Below are 24818 nucleotides of genomic sequence, written 5' to 3'. Positions count from 1 at the left end.
AGAGAGAAGGCTGATCAGGAAGCCGAAGGCAGAAATATCCGAAAGATAGCCCTTGATAGTACCCAGAGCAGAGCCCTGCTGGGCCAAAGAGAGAAGGAACAAGAGAACCTCAGAAAGAGGGGCAGAAAGGGGATCCACAGCCTTTGCTGTGCACCATGCCACAAATTTGTTCCACTGGCAGGCGTATACAGTCTTAGTGGAGGGACGCCTGGCTGCCAGGATTACATCACAAACTTCAGGAAGCAAGTCAAATGACGTCCACTGCCGCCGCTCAATCTCCATGCCAGGAGGTGGAGGCTGGAGAAGTTCGGGTGGAGGACCGTCCCCTGCTGCTGCAACAGAAGATCGTCCCGAAGAGGCAGTCGGATCGGAGGATCGATGGCCATGAAGAGCAGCTCCTGATACCAGACACTTCGTGCCCAATCTGGAGCCACCAGAATGATTTGGGCCTGGTCGGACTCGATCTTCAGCACTCTGGGCGGAAGTGATATAGGCGGAAATACGTATAGAAGACCACAACTCCACTCGCAACAAAAACGTCACCTAGTGAGTGCCGGCTTTGAAAGTCCAAAGCGCAGAAGTGCTGACATTGCGCGTTATCTTCGGTGGCGAATAGATCTAACCAAGGCTCTCCTCACTGTTGAAAGAGGCGTTCAGGGAACCTGCCAGGTTTTGAACCACTAGGGATATGCCCTGATGCCCGCGAGTCCTTGAAACGCTCTAGAGCGTTGTCCGCTATGTCGCCAAAAAGGTGACGCCATCGAAGGGCATGTCCATGAGAGTATTCTGGACATCCCCAGAAAAGTCTAGTCGATTTCTCATCCAGGCGTTGCGGCGAAGGGCTACTGACGTGGAAATCGTCCTGCCTAGAGAATCGGCGGTATCAAGCCCAAAGGTGCCTTAAAGGAACTGTAACTCACACTCATGCCACGCATTGTGAATTACCTCACATATAACATTACTCATGACAACATGACTGCGACGTCTGAAATGAGATCATTCAAGAAAATATGGTGCACTGCATGAGCTATAGTTACTTTAGGGCACGAGTTATAGGTACTTGAGAACAATAACTGGTGAATTTCAGTGGTTTTGTTTGTTTAAAACAGTATGTTTTAACTGACATTTTCACCTAACTATAACGTTGCTTGTGACTGTAGCTATATTTTATGATTGAAGTGGAGTTTACTCTCTTTTCCGCAGGGGGCCAATGTAGGCTCATCACTGTGTATTCAATGTGATTATGTCTATTCATGTTAAAGTGGATTCTTTGGATGCCCCTTGTACTTTTTGTATCTTTATTAGGTTATTTATTTGATAGTCCTTTTTCACCATTAGTTTAAATTTGGCTTACACATTAGAATCTCTGTGTGGTGAACCCACTCATAGTTTACGGGGTCGTATTCAACACTCCTGCATAAAACAGACTTCGTGCAGATATTTGTAATCTAACCCTGCTTCTAAGGTAGGTCCCATCACCAATATGAAAATAGTAGGCACCTCCACACTAAAGGGAAGAGGGATACAATCCTGGCGAAAGTGGGGGCTGAGATCTTTGAAAATATTTATTTTCATGAACTGGTTGGAAGTAAGGCGCATAGTGGAATTAATAGGAAGATATATTAATTGTTGGTAGGGTGCACCCTGGCACTGATGAGAAAAGGAGTTACCTTAATGGGATGGGTAAGGGCACTAATGGAGATGAGGCTGGAAATGATGTTAAGGGGCAGGAATACCCTTTTACACCATCACATATTGCAAAGGAGTCCTAGCACTGAAAATTCACAAAAACTATGGCACTGAAAACACATAAAAACTCTGACATGAATTGGAATGTGAAAGCTCATGCCACTAATGAAGGGCAGTAAAGCATATGTTATCCTTTTACTGCTAGGCCATCCAAGTATTTATAACATTTTTACTTCATAAGTGCAGGAAAAGGGTTAAGTCACAGAAATGTAGTCTCATTCATGCATGCAAGCTCACATAGGCAGCCATCTTTCAATGTTTTTTTAAACATACTCAAAACACCATTTTACCATTGCCGAATGTGCTAGCGAAAGCCCTGGCAGCCAACTTCAAATGTTTTTATAAATACTTTACTGGTAACAAATAATGGAACAGCTCATTGTAACACCCAACCGGTAAAAGTTCCTGCATGGGGTATGGTGCAATGCATCTATGGCAGCAGAGGCCCAGGAGCAGTGTCACTACAGCTGGTCAAACCTCACAAAAGTAAAATGAATAGATACAAATGTAAAATAAAATATTAAAATTATGAGTACACATTGTCCGCTTAGCCCTAGCAGCGAACTTTACTATTTATTAGGATGTAATACACTCACACAGAGGTAACAGCTTAAGTGTACTGCATTATTTCCCCTTACTGTATGCTTTAGTGGGCGGATGCACAACATGACTGACAATTTAAGAAATCTATGAATGAAGACCGCTAACCGAATGGTGGATATTAATTTTTTTAATAAAAATTCTAGAATTCATCGGCAGGTAAACAGTCTGAAAGGCCAGACCTAAACAAGGAAAATAGGGCATGCGGAGAGACTTGGTAGAAGGGAAAGGCTGGCACAGCAAACTCAAGCTCGCAGATATATCGAGGACTAGGAGGGAAAAGAGGCAAAGGTACATCCCTTTTTTTTTTTTTAAACCCATCATAAAAGGTAAGAGACCTGCTAAGGTACCATACAAACTGTTAAGTCAAATGAAGTAAAACATCATCTGACAATGTAATATGACACCACAAATAAATCAACCACTCAACGCTGTATACATCCTTAAAAGTGTAGCAGTATGAATATACAATGCATCAAAATGTTTAATAAAATAAACTTAATGAAAATTAGGGAAGTAACTATAAAAGCAATGTGTACAAGTGTTTTCACTTACTTTCTCTGTAACAATAATGCAATTTCCGTCTGAACTTTCATATATTCCTGAGCCATTTTACAATGTTGTTCAAAAACTGCCATAGATTCTTTGGAGTTTGGACATGGTGCTAGAGGCTGAAAATAAACAGGGCATGTTAAAAACTAATCAACTGATATCTTAATTTAAAACCTGCTAGAATGCGCCTGAAATACATGTAGCGCGCTTTGAGAAAATAGTAACCCGTTAAAAATAAGTGTCAAGCCAAGCCCGGTAAAATCTTTGTGCTCCTATGCCAACATCTGACTCAGCCCTAAAAATCAACATTTAGTACTGTCACATTTCCGCTGTCCAAGGGAACATTATCAAAGCTCCCCTTAATTGGGATTATAGCATGTCATAGTGCCAAGATGGACGGCTCCAAAGATGTTTATAGCTCACATCATATGAAAGTCTATGACCCTGACTACATAGACCAGTGGCAAGATTTACAAGTTCATCTTAGGTAACAGCAGTCCTTCTGTGGAAATTTCGTACCAGCAATCCACCCTAAAACTAATTGTGATTACTATTAATTGTATACTGAGAAATCTAAAATAAGATTTACACATTTTAGATTAAATGGGCTTCATCTGAAGAGAAAAGGTATCTTACTGATGTAGAGAGTATTTACATTCCACATTTTCATTTATTTGCTTAAAGAAAAGATTTTCAACACCTACATACAAAAGACCAACTTACCATGCATTACGTTCTCCACTACTCTAGATGAGGAAACAGAATCTGTTGCCAACTGCCCTGACTAAGGCCAAGTCTGTGGGCCTGTGTGCCCTAAAGACACCCATAAACCATGTTCCAAAGGGAAGCCAGGCACTGAACCATGCAATCAGCGTTCCCAGGAAAGAAGACCATGACACCGCACAAGTACAATGTTTACAGGGATACCATAAAGTTGCCTAAATGTGTTAATGGTTTCTATAATGGATACATCTGTGCATTTCTCATTCCTAGTAAGAGACCCTTACATCCCAAAGTTATCTATATTACTCAATCTGATTTTCTGTTTCAACCCAGGACTTCCAGAGCGACTCCAAGGGCTAGTTGGCTGCCTTTCTGATCGGAGCCTCATGGACAGAAAAGACTCCAACCATCTTGAACCCGCACCTAGACCCAGCTTGTGTGAGGTCTGCCCCTGCAAATGGTACCCCTCCCGGTCAGGACCCTTGGAAGTGGTGCTAAGGGTGCTCAGATTGTCCAAATCCAAAACTTGGGACTTTTCAGCCAAAGATTGCTGTGACACCGAGAGCAGACTGGGACCTACCTGAGCGCTGAACCACCCAAGGTGCATAGCCAGTTAACCTGACTTTGTTATAGCTCCTAAGTTCTTCTCCACAGCAGAAAATCCTGTTCAGCAGCTCCTCGCTGAGAGGGTTATCCAGCCTAGTAGAGCCCTTGCTGACTACAACATGCAGCTGTATCCCGCTGGAGACTTTCAACTGCCAAAAAGTCCAAAGATAGAAATCTTTGTGACTTTGTTCAGGGTCTCTGTGATAACGAAAACTCCTCCTAGGACACTCCAGGCTGCCTTGCCCCATTGAACTATACCTTCGCAGACATTTTTCTTGAACATTTCTCCTAAATTTGTAGGTGAATGGAAACCAGGCTCAATTCACTTTGTGTATCCTAACAGCTCTCCATCACAGTCAGCAAAAACGTTCAAGTTTGCCCTTTTCTCACGCGACTAGATGTCCATGGTTGACACTTTGATCTTTTAGTGATATTTTTCACCTTAAATTTTAATATTCACAACTCCAGTTCTACAGATTGGATATCTGTCATTTTGGTGTCAAATAATATATCAGAAATTGTCCTATTTTTGGAAATTGATGCTGGATTTTTCTTAAGTTCTTTTTTCACTTTATTACTGTAAGTGCTGCATAAATACTTTACACATTGCCTATGAGTTAAGCCTGACTGCTTTTGTGTCAAGCTACGAGAGGGTGCCGCACAGGTTAATATAGTGACTTTTGTGGGTCTCCCGGACAAGGACTGTGACTGTTGCTTGAGAAGGGCTCAATCCAATTACTCACAGGCAGTTTTTTTGTACACAGGGCAAAATGTCCAATTCCAGTGGAAGGAGTGCTTTGCCTCAGCATAGTGCTTCTTGGAGGGCCAATGTTCTTGGGAGTCATCACAACAATCCTTTCGTGGGTGAAGCTGGATGAGAGGAAACTGGGAATGGCTTGGCAAGGAGAGATGCTGGAAGGGTCGGAGTCCTCTCCTTCGGCGTCAAAGGGGCCCTGCTTGCAAAAGATGTCATGTGGTATACTTTGCAGTGTGCCCATTGCCTCTCCTGTCAGTACCTTAAGTTCTTTTAGCTTGCAGCGGTGGTCTGAAGAAAGGGACAAGTTACATGGCATGACAGTCTGACCCCAGGGCATATCACAGGTGGCAGTTTGGTAAGAGCGTCTGTTCCCTCACCCTTTAAACTATCTGTATTCTAAGATGCCGAAGCTTGAAGAGGTTGTGCATGTGCCCTTAGAAGGGTGCAGGGGCCACAGCATGCATGCAGGGACTAGGTTGCTGGTTGATGGTCTTCTGAAAGTGTCTGACAAAAAGTGTGATTGAGGACAGAAGTTGCCAATTGCAGGCTGGTTCTTCTAGGTACTTGTTGTCTACTTTCAACCACGTGGGCCTGAAAACAACATGAGACACAAATCTTGAAGCGCTGTTGGTACATGTATGAACCCGATGGCAGAAAAAAAATCATGGAGCTGGTGCCCATATGCACTAAGGGAGGACTCACAGTGCATCCTGAGATGCGTAAAATGTTTTCAAAGAAAAATAACCTGCAAACATTCGAGCCCAACACTAGACGGCAGAGGTATGCAGAGAATGTGCACCTACAGCTACACTTGCTATGAACATTATTTACCTGATAGTTAAGATGCAGATATCAGGATACAAATCTTAACACTGTGTGTTTAGCACAGCCGGGGAGGTCTCTACAGAGAGAATTCTTTTGAGCAAGTGATTTTGTTAAATAATGGCTCTGAGAAAGTGGTTGCTCTCTTGCCACTCGCCTCAGTGGCCATGAATGGAGAAGGGTGCGAAATCTTCCTTTTGACTGGCGTGAGATTTACTAGCTGCCGAAAATGGTAGGCATCTTCCTCTTCATTCTCTCTAGTAACTTCTCTTGTGGAAAAAAGGCTATTGGCCTTGTTACTATTGGAGATGCTGCTAATAGGGATCTGCTAACTGGCCACTGGCCCAAGGACTAGTAAATTGTCCCTTCAGAAATTCCTCCTAATTTTGATGCAGACTCACTGATTTCTGCATTAATCCTTAAATTATTTCCTGATGACCTCCTTGTCAGTGTGGAAATTTAAGAGAGGTGCCCAAGCCAGGAATGTAAAGCATGCTGTTCTTGGTAGCATTGGGTTTTGCGGTCTTTGAGACACAACCTTTACTATACTATGATCATTCCTCAGCTGTACCGTTCTAAGTAATAGATATCATTTGGATTGGCACCACTTAATCTCCCCTCTCAATCTGCACAAAGTATCTCTCACCACACATTGGGTAGATATGTGGCTACATCTGTGACGGATTCCTGGAAGGGCTTGTTATAGCTTCCCAGTAACACTGCTAAATTAGATGAACTCATGAAGAAGTGCCACATATTTTCTTTCATACAAGACTAGTCTGTGTCTAGAGGTATCAAGAAATAGGTAGGGGAAAGTTCATTTTACTTATGACAGACAAATAGAGAGGAACATTTTTCAGCAAGAAAAGGAGAACTGATTTCAGAGTCGCATAATTCCATCCTTTCGATCACTGGCTATATTTAGCAGAAAGAACAATTGATGGACAGAATGCAGAACAATGTCATACATTCACCTTAGTACAGAGATCTGGGCCTAAATCCATCATTTTTTTGCTCCCCATGCCATTCTAGTTTGGACCCAGCCATATGCAAATCAGTCTTGACTCTGCGCCCAATGGGAACAGTCCAGCCCGAACTGCCAGGCCAGGTACTCCCTGGACTGGAAATAAGCATCCTAGGACCGATTTCGGGCTTTCAGCCCTCAGCAGCCAGGATAGCTTGACTCCAGTGGCATGGAGAGCACGGGACCCACGTCTGGGCATACCCGTCCCACTCGGGGTGACAAAAGCAAAAAGAACAACTGATGGATAGAATGCAGAACAATGTCATACATTCACCTCAGTACAGATATCTGGGCCTAAATCCATCGTTTGTTTTTGCTCACCAGTGTGGACCCAGCCATATGCAAATTAGTCTTGACCCTGCGCCCAATGGGAACAGTCCAGCCCGAACTGTTTTGTTCGCATTGTCAGCATTCCGTCCATCATTTGTTTGCTGTAACACTTTTCGCCCTAAGCGGGATGGGTATGCCCAGACGTGGGCCCCTTGCTCACTGTGCCACTGGATTCAAGCTAGCCTGGCTGAAGAAGGATGACATACCCTGAAACCGGTCCCAGGATGCTTGTTTCCAGTCCAGGGAGGACCTGGTCTGGCAGTATGGTCTGGACTGTTCCCATGGGGCACAGGATCAAGACAGATTTGCATATGGTTGGTTCCAAATTGGGGTGGCGTAGTGGGCAAAAGCACGATGGATTTAACCCAGATCTTTTGACTAGTGGAGAATGTTTGCATTGTCAGCATTCCGTCCATCATTTGTTTGTTGTAACACTATATTTAGCAGAAGCCAGAAATGGTTCACCATCAGTCTTCAATAAAACCAGGAACTCCTGGTTGAGAAGGATCTTGAGTTTGCAGGGTCTCAAATATTATAGATGTCCCCTTCCCAAGAATAGTCAAAGGAATTTTCAGTGCAGAAGTAGTCCTCAAGTATGAAAAATAAGATTGGTAATTTAGAGGAATCTGATGTGCAAGCACCCATGTGTGCCCTTACTGCATTTTGCGGGCAGAGTATAACAGCCATAACATCTAAGAAGAGATATTGACAATAAAATATGTTAGATGCCCACGAGGTAACTTACTATTCCTCTGGCATGACCTTACTGGAATTGAGGGTCATCTATTCCTGCTGAAACTTACAGAGGCAGAGCCCTGTAGTTAAATTGGGTAATTTCAGCACCATCTCTATTGGCTGCAAATGTCTCAAAGTTGACAACTGTGAAAGAGGCAATTCAGTCTACATATTGAGGATCTTTCGGCAGTTTTCAAGTGTGTGACTCTTTGCAGGGTCGTTTCACTGTTTGCGCCTTTCCTGGGCTAGTGCGATGAATTCATCAAAGGATAGCTGTAACATCCTCCAGCAACTTCAAGCTTTGCCTTCTCATTTTCTTCTAAAGAACTTTAGACAGCATGACTGTTAAGTACACAACAAACATTGGCTGAGTGATTATATTTCCATAACACTTTATCAGCAAAGGAGAATGTGCTTGTTACTCAAAAATGTGACATGGGGATGGGAGAAGTGTAAGATCAGAAAATACTGTGGAGAATAAATGGGAAAATACCTCCTTTCCACAAAAACGCATTCAAAACCAACAGGCCATTATGAAAGCCAGAATTCCACCTAAAGTAATTATATTGGTCCATGGATCTACATGACATCACCACTATCATGAGCTAAAAGCTAGAGACGTTCTGCAGTATTGTCTTTTTTTCAATGCATTTCTACCTAGATGGCTTGGAGAGCCTTCAACACAATGTAGCACATAATATTGTGGATCCATGAAGGGTCCAATTTGGGAGCAACTTATGGTTACTTTGTTAAATACCTTGCTTTTTATAAAGGTACTTCTCTATGGACTCTGCCGTGAATGTAATCATCTGAAAAGTGAAAGTTTCTTGTAAAAAACTAAATACATACAAAGCGAAATAAAAATGCCCCAGGAAAAACTACTTCTAAAGCTGTAATAACTGAAAAGGCATACACCCAGAGACAAAGATCCCTGCGTGACGACAAAGAACAGAGGTCAACTCTTGCAGCACTGCGCTGAGGATCAGTGGTGCCACTTGGTTGCCATTAACTGAGTTATAATCTTTGTTTAGCCTCAAACATGCATTTCCTCTTTAATTTCCACTTCCCTGTTTAAAATAGGGGTTTTAAAAGCAGCAAAATTATGACTGCACTCTTCGTTTTAACTGTTACTCGCTAGATAAGCATTAGTTCTTAAGATTGAGAAAAGAGAGACCGACCTCTTTTAAAAATGTCCAGACATCCCCTACACAAACAGGGATGTTCATTACGGTTTTAAGATATTTAAGGTACCAACAAGGAGAACCAGAATGTTCAACGTAACTGAACTTGCGGATGAATTCTACATAGTTTTGCTAGCATCAAAACTATAAAATGCTTACATGAAAAGTTTTAATTATTGAGTTACACACCGTTCTTCCTGGGTAGTCCTAGATGCATAGGATACAAAAAAGGGTTTATTTTGATGCAAAGTTGGCGGCTTCTTTCTGGATGATTATAACTAGTGTGCACCATTGCCGGATTGTCTGGACTGAAACGCATACATCTCTTTCCAAGCGTAAGTGTGTTTAGGTATCTGGATATTTTTATTGGAAAAGTGCAAGAAGCATCAAATGATGTACTGTTTTTTAAAGCTGTTAATATGTTTGTGCCTTCAGTCAGTGGGTAAGACAGTGTATCAGGTATTGAAATCAAAAAGTTTCATTGCTGTAGAGATGGAATTCCATGAATGTGTTTCATCAGCCCATCATTCTTTCGTGATCTATAGACATTTAAACCTCAGGATGTGATGAGCGGGTATCTTCATGTAAAATTAGCTCGTTGTTCAACTTTTAAGTGTGTGAATGGTTTGGCTCCAGATTATCAATTTGAATAATTGGTTACACATAATGCAATGTGTCTTCTGCATTCAGCAAATCTGGGATTGTTAGTTACCTAACACCGAAGGTAGAGGTCATGGGGACAATAGGTTTTCTGATCACAACCCAAAGCAATGGAATAGGCTTCCTTTGGAAATGTATTATCTTACAGACTTTACAGATGCTATTCAGCAAGACTCCCAAATGCTTCTGGTCTCATTAAATTAGAACTTGGGTGCAGCTAAGCATAAAGATGGTCTGTCAGGCTGAGCAAAGGTCAGCCTGTCAGACACACTATTTTCAGTTTAGGCAGCCAGGAGCTAGACATGACCTAAATGTTCAGACTCCTGGCTGCCTGAGGTGAACATTGCTGGGCTGAGGATGTCACATAGCCTCTGGGTGTGACCTCCTCAGCTCCCCAAATGCCCTTGACGCCCTTCCCCTTATGATGAAGGGGAGAATCAATGATAGCCTCTTGCCTGAGCGTTTCATTTGTAGGCCCTGAAATGTCCAGTGCTAAGTGTCTATCACAGACACCTCATAGAGTGGGTGGGGTCAGCAGTCTCTCTCTCATCCAACTCTGTGATGAAGCAGAGGATGCTGCTTCCCTTCATTGGCTGATCTGGTCAGCCAATGAAGGGAGACAGCAGTCCCAACCCTCCTGGCACCTCCGAGGCTTCTCTCACTTAGAACAGCAGCAAGTAAGAGTTGTGTTCTTATTAACTGGTGCGTGCCTGTGTACATGAATGTACGTGCATGAGTAAGTAAGTGTTGTGAATCGGTGTGTGTGTGTGTGCACCAGTCGGCATGTGAATGCATGGGTGTGAGTGAGAGTGTGTGTGGGCCCACACTCCCCCTCTAAGTTGTACTTGCAGGCCGCCACTGGGATAAATACATACAGAAGTGTCCAAAAACAAATACCATAAAACCAGGAGCCCTATTTATAAAACTTACATTTTATAGCACTCAGAAATTAAAGCAAGAGAACAGTGTAGTCAAGTATTACCTGCAACTGGTGATCAAGAGTAAGATATGCCATTGGGATGGAGTTATCGGATCCATTGGTATCTGAAGTTAAAAGGTTCAAAGTGAGGCAGTCATTTACTTAAAAGTGCAACAGCTATCAAAGACATTATACAATAAAAGATTTTGTTTTTAATGATCTTGGCTAATGCATTGTATATGTTGTGATATGTTACCAGGCACATTCACACAGTAATCAACATTTACATAGCTGTTGTTTTTAATGTAAAAATGACCAAACTGCATTTAAACCAGTCTCCAATTTTTGTATTACAGTGTAGATGTGAGATTATTAATCAGCTTTTACTACCAAGTAGTTTTGTGAAATTTCCCCGCATGGAGAATTTCAATCTTTGGATACACAACCTAAACAATAAAAATGCTTCAACTGCTGTAGATTACCAAGAACCCCAAATAAGCCTCTCAACACATTCTCACCTACCCATTTGGCAATAAACATCTGGTCTGGGTTTCTCATGCAGCATTCATATTTTAGACTTACCGGTTAAACCATACAAACTGACTTATTATTCTGGGATCACATTCAACAATAAAAACTGAATGCAACCACAGAGAGAAACATAAAAACACTAAAGGGCAACTCTTCTGCACTTGGACTAGAGCAAACAAATATAAAAAATGCCGCTTTACACGATTGCTAACCAGCACCCTAAAATATGCCATATGGATTATGTTATTTACTCTGCAAGCATCTGTTCTTAGCATGTAGTGTTGTAGATTCACATGCTTTGCATACGTCCGCCATCTAGTGTTGGGCTGGGATGATTACATGTTTTTTTTGTTCCAAGAAGTTTTCTTCGAGTCGCAAGACTGTGTGACTCCTCCTCTTAGTAATACTGCGCATGGTCATCAACGCCATCTTCATATTGTTTTGCCGTGGGTAGGTGAGAATGTAAGAATGCAGTATATGTAAGCAATAGCTGTCCATGCATAAATATGAACTAAAGTGTATGAACTGCAACCTACACAAGAATTATTGGTGAGGAGGGTTGGCACACGTAAATCTACAGCTCTACATGCCAAAAACAGATACTTAAAGAGTAACTAATATAAGCCGTTCGAGGCATGTGTGCTGTATATACACATGCTTTGCATAGACTGTAAAGCAGTTCGTCTCCCTAGGCAGTGATTCACTTTTGAAGGTAGCAGTTGTTTGAAAAAGAGTCTTAACATCCAGACAATAATGTTTTGTGAAAGTGTGGGGGTAGACCATGTTGCTGCTTTACAAATACCAGCAATAGGAATGTTCCATAAGAAAGCAATGGAAGCACCAATTTATCTAGATGAGTGAGTCTTTGGGGGAACTGGTAGAAGTTGTTTAGCTTTTATATAGCAAGTTTGGATGTATTTGACTATCCATCTTGATCTACCTGATTTAGATATTGCATTTCCCATATGAGAAGATCCAAAGGCAACGAACAATTGTTTTGTATTGCTGAATGATCTTGTTCTGTCAATGTTGTACATTAGTGCCCTTTTGACATCTAAAGTGTGTAATGCCCTTTATGAAACTGTGTCTGGCTTCCGATAAAAACAGGTAAATCAATGGATTGATGGATATGAAAATTAGAAACCACCTTTGATAGGAATTTTGGGTTAGTTCTAAGTACTACTCTGTCACAATGTATTTGAAAGAAGAGGCTCATCAAGGGTTAATGTCTGCATTTAATACACAAAAAGTAGCTCCGCACCCTTCTAGTGAATCGATTATAAGTATGCTTCTAAATATTAATCCTTATACATGACTTGATAAAGATTCAAAGATACCCGTCCATATGATGGTGTGGATATCTGCTTGCGAAGTGTGGGCATTTCGCGTTTTCTTTTGTTGCAAATAGGTCTACTTGTGGAAACCCCCACTTGTGAAAGTATGGTTGAAGAACGTTGGGGTGAATTTCCCATTCATAGACTTGTTGTTGTGTTCTGCTCAGAAAGTCCGCAATTTGATTGCTTCTCCCTGGGACATGTTCGGCTAGCAAGTGAATGTTGTGGTGTATTGCTAACCTCCATATTGTTTGTGCCAGATGAGATAATTGGAGGAAGTGTTCCCCCCCCTCGTTTATGTAAATACATACTTGGCATGTTATCTGTTTGAATTAGGACAGCTTTGTGTGGTAGGTGAGGTAGGAATTCTTTGATTGCTTGATGAATAGCTTGCAGTGCTTGGTGATTTATATGAAGGTTCTGGTGTTTTGAATTCCATACTTCCTGAATAGGGAGGCTGTTGAGATGCGCTTTCCAACCTGTTAGGGATGAATCTGTTGTTAGATTCATTTGGAGAACTGAGTCCTGAAACGGCCGCCGCTTGGATAGATTTTGTGGATTCCACCATTGCAGAGAGTGATGTGCGGCTGTCTACCAACACTAAATTGTGAAGCTGAGCCAGTGATTGAGTCCATTGTTGAAAGAGACATTGCAGTAGAGGTCTTCTATTTAGTCTGGCATGTGGGACTACGTAAACACAGGACGCCATTATGCCTAGATGTCTGAGAAATGTTTTTGCAGGAATGTGACTTCCTGTTTGAAACTGTTTAATTAATGTTACTTTGTTGTGTACTCTGTGTGTGGGTATGCTAATAAGTGTGTGTTGAGCATGGCCCCCAAGTACAACTGAGCAATATCTGGTTGTATATGAGACTTTCGTAGGTTGATGATGAACCCTAGTTGATCTAGCAAATTTAGGTTGTTGTGTGTTTATTTTGCAAAGATTGAAGTTGCTTGCTTTCAGTAGCCAGTCGTCTAGAGATGGTAAGACCTGAATATTTTGTCTGTGCGGATGTGCTACTACTGCTAGACATTTTGTGAATACTCTTGGTGCAGCGGTATTCCCAAAGGGAAGAACTTTGAACTAATAAGGTTTCTCTGAAATACAATTCTGAGGTATTTCCTGTGTGCAGGGTGAATATGGAAATAGGCGTCTTTTAGTCCCCTTTCTGTAATAACGGAATGATCTCTTGGAGAGTGACCATATGGAAGTATTTTGATACAATATGATTTAATGGTCTAAGATCTAGAATGGGCCGCAGGGATCCATATTTTTGGGGGATAGGGAAGTATAGTGAGCATACTCCTCTTATCTGAAATTGTTGTGTAACTGGTTCTATTGCTCCCTTTTGTAACAGAGCTATTATCTCTTGTTTCAGAAGGATTTGATGTTGTGTAGATAGTTTGTGTTTGCGAGGTGGGATATTTAGAGGAGTTGTTATGAGCGCCAGACAATAACCATGTTGGATAATGTCAAAGACCTATTGGTCTGTGGTGGTTGATTTCCAATTGTTGAGAAACTGTTGAAGACGGCCCACAACAGGTGTTAGATGTTCTGGAGGAATGGTAAGGAAGGCATTGCTTGTTATTGGCATTTGAGGAACAGGTGTTCTTTCCTCTGCCTTTTCCTTTAAAATTGTTTCCACCTGTAGAGGGTTCTAGATGTAGAGGTTTGTCCTAGATTTTTGTATTGTGACCCAGAGGTATCTGTGGTAGCTATTTCTGCACCTTGCTCAGAACTGGGCCTACGAAAAGAAACATCAGTGTGCGTTAATTTACAGAGCTCCCACTGATATTGCTACCTCAGTGTCCTCCATTTTTTCAAGGGCTTTGTCTACTTGAGGTCCTAAAAGATGTTCTTTATCAAACAGAAGATTTGTTATGGCCTGCGGTACTTCAGGCTTAAATCCTGACACCCTTAACAGAAGGCTGATCGAACAGTGTGCAAATAGTAAGGGCCTACAAAGACCTTTTTAGGTAGAAAAAACAGTTAGCAGAACGGGGAGGATGGTAGGGTTGGTGAGGAATCTGTGTCTAGATAGAGTCTATATCAGATAAGGTGTTACCGAAGATAAGTAAATTGCTTATCTGATAGAGACTTCTAGCTGTAGATTCCGTACCTTAAGAGACCAATGCAATACCGCAAACTGGCTTAGACCTAAAAGTCCTGGAGGGCTGAAAGGGTGAAGGGCCCATCACTACGGACCTCAATGTTAAAGCAGTAGTGTTTGGTAAATGTGCGCAAGGATGCCCATGTAGAAGTCTGACAGATGTCCAGGACAGTAAATCCATGAGCTAAAGCAGTAGACACAGCTTTGAACCTCAGGGGGGTGCTTCTAAGCAAATATGTAGCAGATCTGAAAGCAGAGTACAATCAATCTGGAGATGGTCCATTTCTGCACTGCTTTTCCCTTCTTTGTTCTAGCGAAGCGTACAAAGAGTTGATCGCCCACCCAATGTTCTTTAGTAAAGTTGATATAGAATGACAGTGCCGTTTTAGGGTCCAGGTGGTAAAGTCTCTTCATATTTAGAGGGGTGAGGTGGAGAAAAAAAGTAAACAGTGTGATCTGTTGGCCGTTGTGGAAGGGTATCACAACCTTTGGCAGAAAAGAGACAATGGTTTGGAGAACTAGTTTGTCTAGGAAAAAGCTGGTGTACGGAGGTGGAAAAGAAAAAGCCTGCAGCTTGCTGACTGGCCTGGTCGAAGTGATAGCCACCAAAAAGAATGTCTTGATTGTCAAAGCTCAGAGGTAACAGCTAGGTATGGGTTTCAAGGGAAAACACATCAAAAAGGTTCAAACCAAATTATGATCCTATTGGTGGATAATGGGTTTCTTAGCACTCCAAGACACAAACTAGTCCCAATAGCAGGCGTATACAGTTTTTGTTGATGGATGCCTGGCTGCCAAGATCATGTCACAGATCTCGGGAGAGAGGCTGAATACTCTCAACTGTCACCACTCAATCTAATAATAATAATAATAATAATAATAATAATGAGTCTTGTAGAGCGCGAACAGCTACCTCACATGGAGGTGTCCCGGCGCTATGAGAACATACTAGCCATATGTGAGGTGGCAGATCTTAGCATAGTGTAGTAAATAGCCAGGTTTTTAGCAGTCGTTTAAAACAAGTTTCAAAAGGGGCCTGTTGTAATGCAGGAGGGAGAGAGTTCCATAGCCCCGCCACATTGGCCGAGAAGGTTCTTCCACCCAGCCGCACTCTTCGTGCTCGAGGGACCACAAGCTGCACCCGCCCATTGGAGCGGAGGGTCCTCGACAGGTGATACCTGGGTAGCCTGGCTCTCAGATAATTAGGACAGATGCCATACAGGGACCTGAAGGCCAGCGTCAAGGTTTTAAACTTGATCCTACTGGCCACTGGAAGCCAGTGCAGTGCCCGAAGATGCGGAGAGACAGGGTGCTTGAAGGGAATACGCCTCAACAGTCTCGCAGCCGCATTCTGCACCAACTGTAGGCGCTGGATTAAATATCGTGGAAGACCCAGATAGAGTCCGTTGGCGTAGTCCAGCCTCGATGTAACTGTGGCATGGACTACAGTCTTACGACACTCTTCTGGTAAAAGTCTCAGGATCTTGCGCAGGTTCCTCAGCTTGGATAGACAGCATCCTGCTACCTGCCGAATATGAGAAACAAAAGAGAGACTGCTGTCCCAGCGGACTCCCAAGTTTTTTGCGCTCTGGCTCGGCGACGGGGGCATCCCCATTTCCACCGGCCACCAGAACTCTGCAGGGGGGGGCGATCCCTTGCCAAAGAAAATGACCTCTGTCTTCTCAGCCTTCAATTTAAGTTTATTAGCGTTCATCCAGCTGGCCACATCTCGGAGGCACCCCTTAAAAGTTGCCAAAGCTTCTTCCGACACCTCCGAGTATGGAAACACCAGCTGGGTGTCATCCGCATAAGATATTGCCTTGACCCCCCAGTTTGAGATGAGTGTGAACAGAGGTGCCAAGTAAACATTAAATAGAAGCGGGCTCAGGGCCAACCCCTGAGGAACGCCACATTGTATCTTGGTGGGTTTAGATACCATACGACCCAGTGCCACCTTCTGTGTTCTCAGTGATAGGTATGACTGAACCCATCCCAGTGCTTGGTCTTTTAGCCCTATCTCTGCCAGGCGTTGTATGAGCGTATCATGATCCACCGTATCGAAGGCGGCCGACAGGTCCAGGAGAACCAGCATAGCTGATTCCCCTGCATCCATCGACCACCTCACAGATTCTGCCACTTCAATGAGTGCAGTTTCCGTGCTGAAGCCCGGTCTAAAGCCTGATTGAGTCTCATGTAGGACGTCATTGTCCTCAATAAATTTGTTAAGCTGGCGCTGGATTAGCTTCTCGAGCATTTTTCCTGGGGCCGCCAAAAGAGAGATCGGGCGCAGGTTACCCAGGTCCAGCGGATCCCCATTTGCTTTTTTCTTTAGTGGAAGAAGAGTGGCATGCTTAAGCGTCCGGGAATACTCCTGAAGTAATGGACCCATTCCAGATGGACTGAAGGGTGGGAGCCACAAATTCAGTTATAGATTTCCAAAGTTTAGGCGGGCAGTGATCATCGGGAGAGCCCGATTTACATTTTTGGAGCTCCTTGGTGACGGAGTCCAAATCTATCTGCAGGAACTGCTCGAGTGCTACCCCTGGCACTGTTTTTTTTACTGTATCTGATTTCTCCGTCCTAACCTCCGGGCCAAAGGAGTCGTACACTTTTTGAATCTTACCCTCAAAAAACTCTGAGATACTGTTGCACAATGATAAGGATGGGGAAACCTCCCTTTCTATGCAGCTAGGTTTAAAGAAGGACTGTACCACTTTAAAAACTTCCTTACTAGAGTGCTCAGCTTCTCGAATAGAGGTTGCAAAGAAGGCTTTCTTGGCCCTTCTCACTGACTTCTGCAGATTTTTTAGTGCCTCCTTATATAGGTCCCTTTCTGCCTCTCCATACCTTACTCTCCATAGCCTCTCTAATTTTTTACATGCCTTCTTTTCGGCTCTGAGATCACTCGAGAACCAGGGGGCCGATGGAGACTCCCTTTGTGAGGTTGCAAGTTTGGCGGGTGCAACTGAGTCCACAATGTTCTTAATCCAATCATTGAATAATTGCGCATCAGTGTTACTGTCAGCAGTTAAAACAGGTTTTTTCAGGCCCAGGGCCGGCCCCATTGCCGCCGGGACTAGCTTGTTCCAATGCCTTTTAATAAAAGTACATTTACTCATAGCCGGTCTAGACGTGACTATTTCCACCGTAAAGGGAATAAGGAAATGATCAGACCAAGTCAGCGGCATGGCCGGCTCAACCTTTACAATATCCCCATTATTAATAATGAGGTCTAACGTGTGACCAGCGCTATGTGTAGGGCCCTCATTGCATAACGTCAAATTTGCAGTCAGCAAAGTGGACAGTAAAGTTTCAGCTAGGGTACAATTATCCGTATCCACATGAACATTAAAATCCCCTAGTAGAAGAAAATGGGAGTGTAAGAGTGAGCTCTGGATAATCATATCCAGCAGTGATTCCAAGCCGGAGATAGAACCTCCCGGGGGGCGATATACTAATAACCCCGCTAGTGTGACCTGTGTGCCCATCTGGATACCAAAATGTAGGCCTTCAGCTCCTGATATCTGTATAGGGGTAGATGAGGTAAGCGTAAAAGCTGCCTTAATTATCACTGCTACACCTCCTCCTTTCTTGTCCTCACCTCGATTAGCAAAACACATTTTATAGCCCGTAGGTATAGCAAGTGCAATAGCCGTCATATTATCTTCCCTGAGCCAGGTTTCTGTTAAAAACAGAGCGTCCCACTCATGATCCTCAAGTAACGACCAAATATCGGCCGCGTGCCTTGGCAGCGATCTGCAATTTAAAAGGGCTGCTTTGAAGCAAACGGACCTTGGCGCTATTATTTTTGCAGGTGTCTCACCAGCCACCTTACCGTAGGCCCCTAGGGTAAACCCGCAGCGCTCGCATGTCTTGGGCGAAGGTTTCGCTTCCAACATCATCAAGTGAGCTCTGCAGCCTTGGTCGATGTTTAGCGCACACAGGTCTGCGGATGACCAGGCAATCCGGCCCCCACAGGCACCTCCCGAGCAGCATGGCTGGCCGCTGCGCCCGTCTGCGGATGGGGAAAGCACATGATTTATAGGAGGGGGCGTGGCCTGTTGAAAAGGGGGCGTGGTCAGTGTCCGCTGGCCAATGGCGACAGCGCAAATAGTATGTTCCCGCTGCAGATCTTCCAATCAGCTGCGCGAGACTGCCAAAGTTTTCCAAAAGTCTTCCCAAACCAGTGCCCAGATGGGAGAGCGAGTAGGTTAAAAACAATTCAAAATACACAATTTTTAAAAAGTTCTAGTTACGCTATCTCCCGGCTTTCCGCCTCAGGAGTTTAGTGTGTCTCTGCTGCGCGCTCGCTTTCAGCGCGATTTGAGGTTCGGCGGGGGGCGTGGCCTGTTTAAAAGGGGGCGTGGTCAGTGGCCGCTGGCCAATGGCGACAGCGCAAATAGTATGTTCCCGCTGCAGCTCTTCCAATCAGCTGCGCGAGACTGCCAAAGTTTTCCAAAAGTCTTCCCAAACCAGTGCCCAGAAGGGAGAGCGAGTAGGTTAAAAACAATTCAAAATACACAATTTTTAAAAAGTTCTAGTTACGCTATCTCCCGGCTTTCCGCCTCAGGAGTTCAGTGTGTCTCTGCTGCGCACTCGCTTTCAGCGCGATTTGAAAGTTCGGCGGGGGCGTGGCCTGTTTAAAAGGGGGCGTGGTCAGTGTCCTCACACATAAAAGTGGAGAGTGTGCAGGTTTGGGTGCAGGATCTTTCCCTGTTGCTGCAACAGTAGATTCTTCTGAAAGGGCAGACTGATCGGCAGTCAGATGATCATGCTCAGGTGTTCTGGATACCATACTTTCCTAGCCTTATCCGAAAACACCAGGATGACTTGATCTGGCAGTTATGTTGTTTTTAAGAACTCTGGAAAGGAGAGGTATCTGCGAGGAGTACTGTATTAAAATCTAGCCGGATTGTGTCTCAAAGCGACAGCCACTTTGGAAACTCCAGCATGCAGAAGTGTTGACATTACACGTTCAGGGTGGTGGCAAAGAGATCTAGCCAAGGTTCTTCCCAGTTCTGAAAGCTACCTTGAGTCATCGCCGGATGCAGATTCCACGCGTGGTCCTCAAGGCATCGACGGCTGCGTATGTCCGATGTACCCTTTAGAAATCCTGCAGATACTGCACGACCAGGAAAGTGTCCTTATGCTCCGGGCATGCACAGAGTCAGTGACCCCACTACGCCCTGCTTGTTGCAGTACCACATGACGGTAGTGTTGTCTGTGAACACCTGGACCAGCTTCCCTTTGATGGAAGGTAGGAAAGCTTTAAATGCTAAGCTCTTAAAGCCTGATATGAAGCTGAGTCTCGGCTGGAGACAGAGGCCCCTGAACTCCACCTTTCCCTGATGACTGCCCGATCAATCCAAGAAGCAACGCATCGCCACTGTCAGCTCTGGGTGGGGAAGGGGTCTGCCACTGACCCAATCGTGGCCCTTTAACCACCACTGCAGATCTTTCGTAATCGCCAACAAAATCTTAACCAGGTCAGAGAGATTCCCCCGGTGCTGTGCCCAAAGGGAGCCTATTGCAGAGCCAACATATGCCATTGGGTGTACTTCACCAACTAAATGCTGGAGGCCAAGAAACCCAGCCGTCTCAGAGTCAGTCTCACAGGAATCCAGGACTGAGGTTCAAACATAGGGATCGTAGCCCGATTGTCCTTGACGCTCCACTCCGGAAGGTAGATGCAGAATTGACCTGTGTCCAGAATGATCTAGATAAAAGAAAGCATCTGAGAAGAAGTCAAGTGTGACTTCGGCACTTTGACAGTGAATCCCAGTGAATGCATAAGGTCCACAGTATCTGGAGGAGGGTAATGACTGTCAATGGTGAACCTGTCTTCTACAGCCAGTAGATGTAGGGGAAGACTCGTACCACAGACATCTGCAGATGTGCAGCAACCACCATCACCACCTTCATAAACACTAGAAGGGGATTGGCAAGGCCAAAGGGGAGCACAGTGAACTAGAAATGCTCCTGACCCACAGTGAAATGCAGGTTATGCCCAAGTGCCGGAGGATAGGAATATGAAAATAAGCATCCAGCAGGGCCAACAGTACTCTCAAGTTTCTAGGGTCCAGTACAGGCAGAACTTGAATACGTGTTAGCATCTTGAATTTATCTATTGTCAAGGCGGCATTGAGGGAGGCATAGATGTATGATAGGGTGGAGGCTTTAGTCCTTCTTTGGCACCAGAACATATCGGGAATAGCAAGCACTACCTACTTATGATGCCGGCACGCTCTCGATGGCGCATTTAGCCAAAAAAGCCTGCACTTCCTGGCACAACTAGGGGAGGTGGTCCTCCATCTGCCGATCCGAGGATGGTGGCAGGGGCGGCAGGGTTACCAAGAACAGAATGGCGTAACCCCACCGAACAATCTGGAGCACTAACTTGTCTAAAGTTATGGCTTGCTACTGGGGCAGTTGGTGCCTGGTCTTGTCTCCAACAGGATGCCTGTATTGTTGTGAGGGCCTGCTAACGGGGTTAGGAGACTGTGACTTCCGGGGGCAGGATGGCGGACTGGGCAGATCTGTAGCCTTAGCGCCCACAGGATTTGTTGGAGCTGCATTTGCTGCCACAAAAAGGTTGGGAAGCCTGTGGCCTTGGTGCTTCTGCTGGAAAGGACATGGCTGACAGCCCCTACCATAGCCATGGAAGAGGCAAAAAGCAGGGAGAGGGTTATTTGGGGCCATGGCAAGCCCCAACAACCGGGCGGTGACTCTTCTCTCCATGAAGTTCTAAAGCACTGAATCAGCTTTGCTGTCGAATACAAAAGTGCCACTAAAGGGCATTTCCATGAGGGATGCCTGAACATACCCCGGAGAGCCAGATAACCTCAGTCAGGAGTGGCAGCGGAGTGCCACAGGAGAAGCAATAGCTCTGCCCAGCGAGTCTGTTGTGTCCAGGAGCATCTGATGGTGAACTATACTGTGTTCCTGCCATCAGTAAAGACCTGGTTCAGGATGGTTTGTGTCTTCTCTGAGACCATAGTCAGCACTTGCACAACTGAGTCCCACATAGTGTGGCTATATCGACCCAAGAGGCATGTGATATTCACAGACTACAGTGCAAGGCTTCCAGAAGAGAAAAACTTCTTCCCAAAGGGATCCAGCTGCTGGATTTCAATACCTTAAGTTGTGCTGGGGTCGCTCCGGCTCTGGGAAACTCAGGGAGTGGACCCAGGCTTAGGCTTTGCGGATGGAATGCAAGGAGCAGGGCCTCCACTTGCAGCGTCATTGCCGCACTTCGTCCAACGACTTTGACTGGCGCAGCGTAACCCAAGAGAGCTTCGACTTCTTTAAAAAAAAATATTTGTGGGACTTACCCAGCGGAGACTTGAGCCTCGATGAGGACAGACGAGAACAAATGCAAGAGCGTGCCAGGGACCTTCCACATGACCGGGACCTGGAGTAGAGTGGAGTCCCCTGCTGTTGGTATGCCAGGAGCTTCAGATTTCGCTCCAGAGTCGCCTTTGGATTCATGGTGCACCAGTCAGGGAAGTTCATGGAGTTGTGGTACAGCTCCAGGCACTACAGACAAACCAGATGAGGGTGCATCACAGACATATGCCTGTGACATACAGCAAAGGGTTTAAACCCTCTGGGCTCTTTAAGGGACATCCCTTTAAAATTGGGAGCAGAATGCTCTAAAAGGACTGACATTTCAAAACGCTGTGGTGGTACCTATGTAGGCATCTGGTACGGATGGCATAGAGCCATTCAATCTTGATCCTGGCTATATGCAAATCAGTCTTGATCCTGTTCCAGCCTGAACTGCCAAGCCAGGTCCTACCTGACCTAGAACATAAGCTGGAGTTCCTATCAGATCTTACTTTTATATGACGGCAGCCCTTCTCTAGAATTGATGGAATATTTAAAGAATAACAGGGAAAAAGGCAGCCAGCAATTTGACAACTCACTTAGCCAAACACCTTTTGAATAGATTTCTATGGTCTCATATCATGCATGAATGACTTCATGTGGAAGAAGACCAATACTCTTACAGCATTCCAAAGGCATGCGAAAACATAATGGGTGATTTAAGCCTTAGAAGCATGCTTTCAATGTCTGACTAAATCAGCTGGAGGAGTGCATTGATTTTTCCTGTCATAAGAAATGTGGCAGTGCTGCTGATCTTGTTAACCGGAGGTTTGAATTAAAATATAATTTTGAATGCTCTGGGCTTTCAGTAGCATTCTTGAGTTGTGCACTCTAATGTTTGCTCAGTCAAATTGATAGGTGCCAGACAGAAGAACACACTGTAGCAAGTTTGCAAAAATAGTTTGGTTGCCATGACAACAAGCCAAAAATCAATAAGGTTCTCACCAAAACAAAAAAGACTGTGTCTAGCTCAGTGCTGCTACCAAGATTCCAATAGTTGGAACGAAGTTCAACTAGAGACCATTTAGGTACCAAATGGTCTCCAATATTTTAAGTATCTTGCATGGGGACAGATGTAGTAGAACATCAGCACCCACCATGGCTCGTACTGTGCAACCTCTGGGGTACTAAACTGCAGATATCCATATCTCAAAAGGGAAGTAATGGTCAAGGTTTTCCAACAGCAGGGGTACACACAGGACAGGGAGTACCCACTAAACTCAAGAATTCAACAAGTCTGAACTTGGAATTGGGCAACATGGTAAATCCAATTTGGAGCAGGTTCCAGTGGGCTAAAAGGAAGGTTTAAATGGCTTGAGAACGAGAATAGTGTGCAGTGGCCAAATGGATAAAACCCCAATGGCAATGTTAAAGAGGAAAGGCCTTCCTTTATGGATGGGAAAGGGCAGATCTAGTCATTATAGGTTTTGAATGTTTGATTCAGGACTGCATGCTACCCAATAGACGCAGAGAGCAAAGTATCTGCAGTTCCACATACTAGGCGGTGATCTTCAGTTGTCTCAGTGAGCATGGAATTCAAGGACCTCATGGCTCCTGGGCAGCTGAATCTGTAGAGGTGACTATCATGCAGAGGAAACTTCAAATCCATAGTGAGGAAGACTTACTGCCTCAAGGGGGTCTGATTTTAAACCACTTTAGAGCCATAGGTGGAAAGCCTGGACACAAACCAAATATCAACTTTAATCAAAAAGTCAAACAATGTAATCTTGAGAAACTATATTGGCTTTGATCATTGTCTTGATGGGCCTTCATATAATAGACAAATCAGATCTGCTCAATGGCAATAAACATATCTAAACCTGATGTGTGCAGCTAGAAGTATCACATTGCATGAGTGACTGAAAGTAGACTTTCCAGGGACAGGTGGCTGGAGTCATGTTGATGGAAAAATACTAGCCAATCTGCAACTGATCATTCCTGTATTTTTGTAAGGGGTCCCAAAAATACTCTAAGGTATAGGGAATCTCTGGCTTGCTCGAACTGGCTTCTGCCATCATTAACTATAAACTTAAGTGCTGTCTTTGTGAAATTATTGGTATGGGATAAAGGGCTGGGCAATTGGCAAAACCCTGTTCTCCATGCTGACTGCAGGGACTTTGTGGGTCATGTAGATTAGGCGCTGAGGGGAATGGCACATCAGCCAGTGTTAACACCACAAATGGCCTGTTGCAGCCTTCTTTGGTGGGTGATGTCTTTAGGCAGCAGCCTACATTAAAGCCAATGTAGGTAGGTGCCTTGCCGCAACACCACAAATAGCCAAAACAGAGCACCTGACTGCTACCTGCACTACTCAAAAAATCCTTGTCCAGGAGCAAACACTAGGAAAAACTAGAGGATGATAGTTAGCAAAAGGTTATGAAATCTTCCAAGGAGAGCAAACAAAATGTGTCCATTCTTTATTTTGTGTGGCACCAGCTTACCCTTGTAGAACAAACACCCCAACCTTCAGTAACAATCTTTTGGAACTAATCACATGAAATCCTTTCTTTTCTCGTTCTTTTGTGAGGAAGCCTGACAAAAATGCCCATCAACTCTGTCTGAAGGGAGAGAGTGAACATGCAGCGACTTCTCACAAAGCAAGCTGACCAACAGCACCTTTTAATAGGGTCTTTTGAAATGAACACATTTAAGACATTGAAGACATTGAACAAATGTGACAAGCTTGACAGGAAGAAAACAATGAATAGCAAAACTAAATTCTTAGCAAACAAGAAAAACTATATGAAGCACGGCATTGAAATATGCAGTTTATGCCAGCAGAAAAGAAGCTGAAGCTT

General features: G+C 44.2%; 1 protein-coding gene across 5 annotated transcripts in view; it reads right to left on the bottom strand.

The window, feature by feature from the left end:
* Window positions 1-24818, bottom strand: part of MAP3K7 (mitogen-activated protein kinase kinase kinase 7) — a 323646-nt gene that overhangs the window by 22944 nt on the left and 275884 nt on the right. For all 5 annotated transcript variants that reach the window (XM_078648255.1, XM_078648256.1, XM_078648254.1 and 2 more), the window contains 2 exons: window positions 10722-10783; window positions 2905-3020 (listed from right to left, as the gene is read on the bottom strand). In XM_078648255.1, the coding sequence (XP_078504381.1) occupies window positions 2905-3020; window positions 10722-10783 (178 nt within the window). The remainder of the gene's footprint in view (window positions 1-2904; window positions 3021-10721; window positions 10784-24818) is intronic.

The sequence above is a fragment of the Lissotriton helveticus genome, chromosome 6 (genome assembly GCF_964261635.1).
Source record: "Lissotriton helveticus chromosome 6, aLisHel1.1, whole genome shotgun sequence".
NCBI lineage: Eukaryota > Metazoa > Chordata > Amphibia > Caudata > Salamandridae > Lissotriton > Lissotriton helveticus.
The sequence above is the reverse complement of the archived record's forward strand: the minus strand, read 5'-3'. Positions and strand labels throughout refer to the sequence as shown.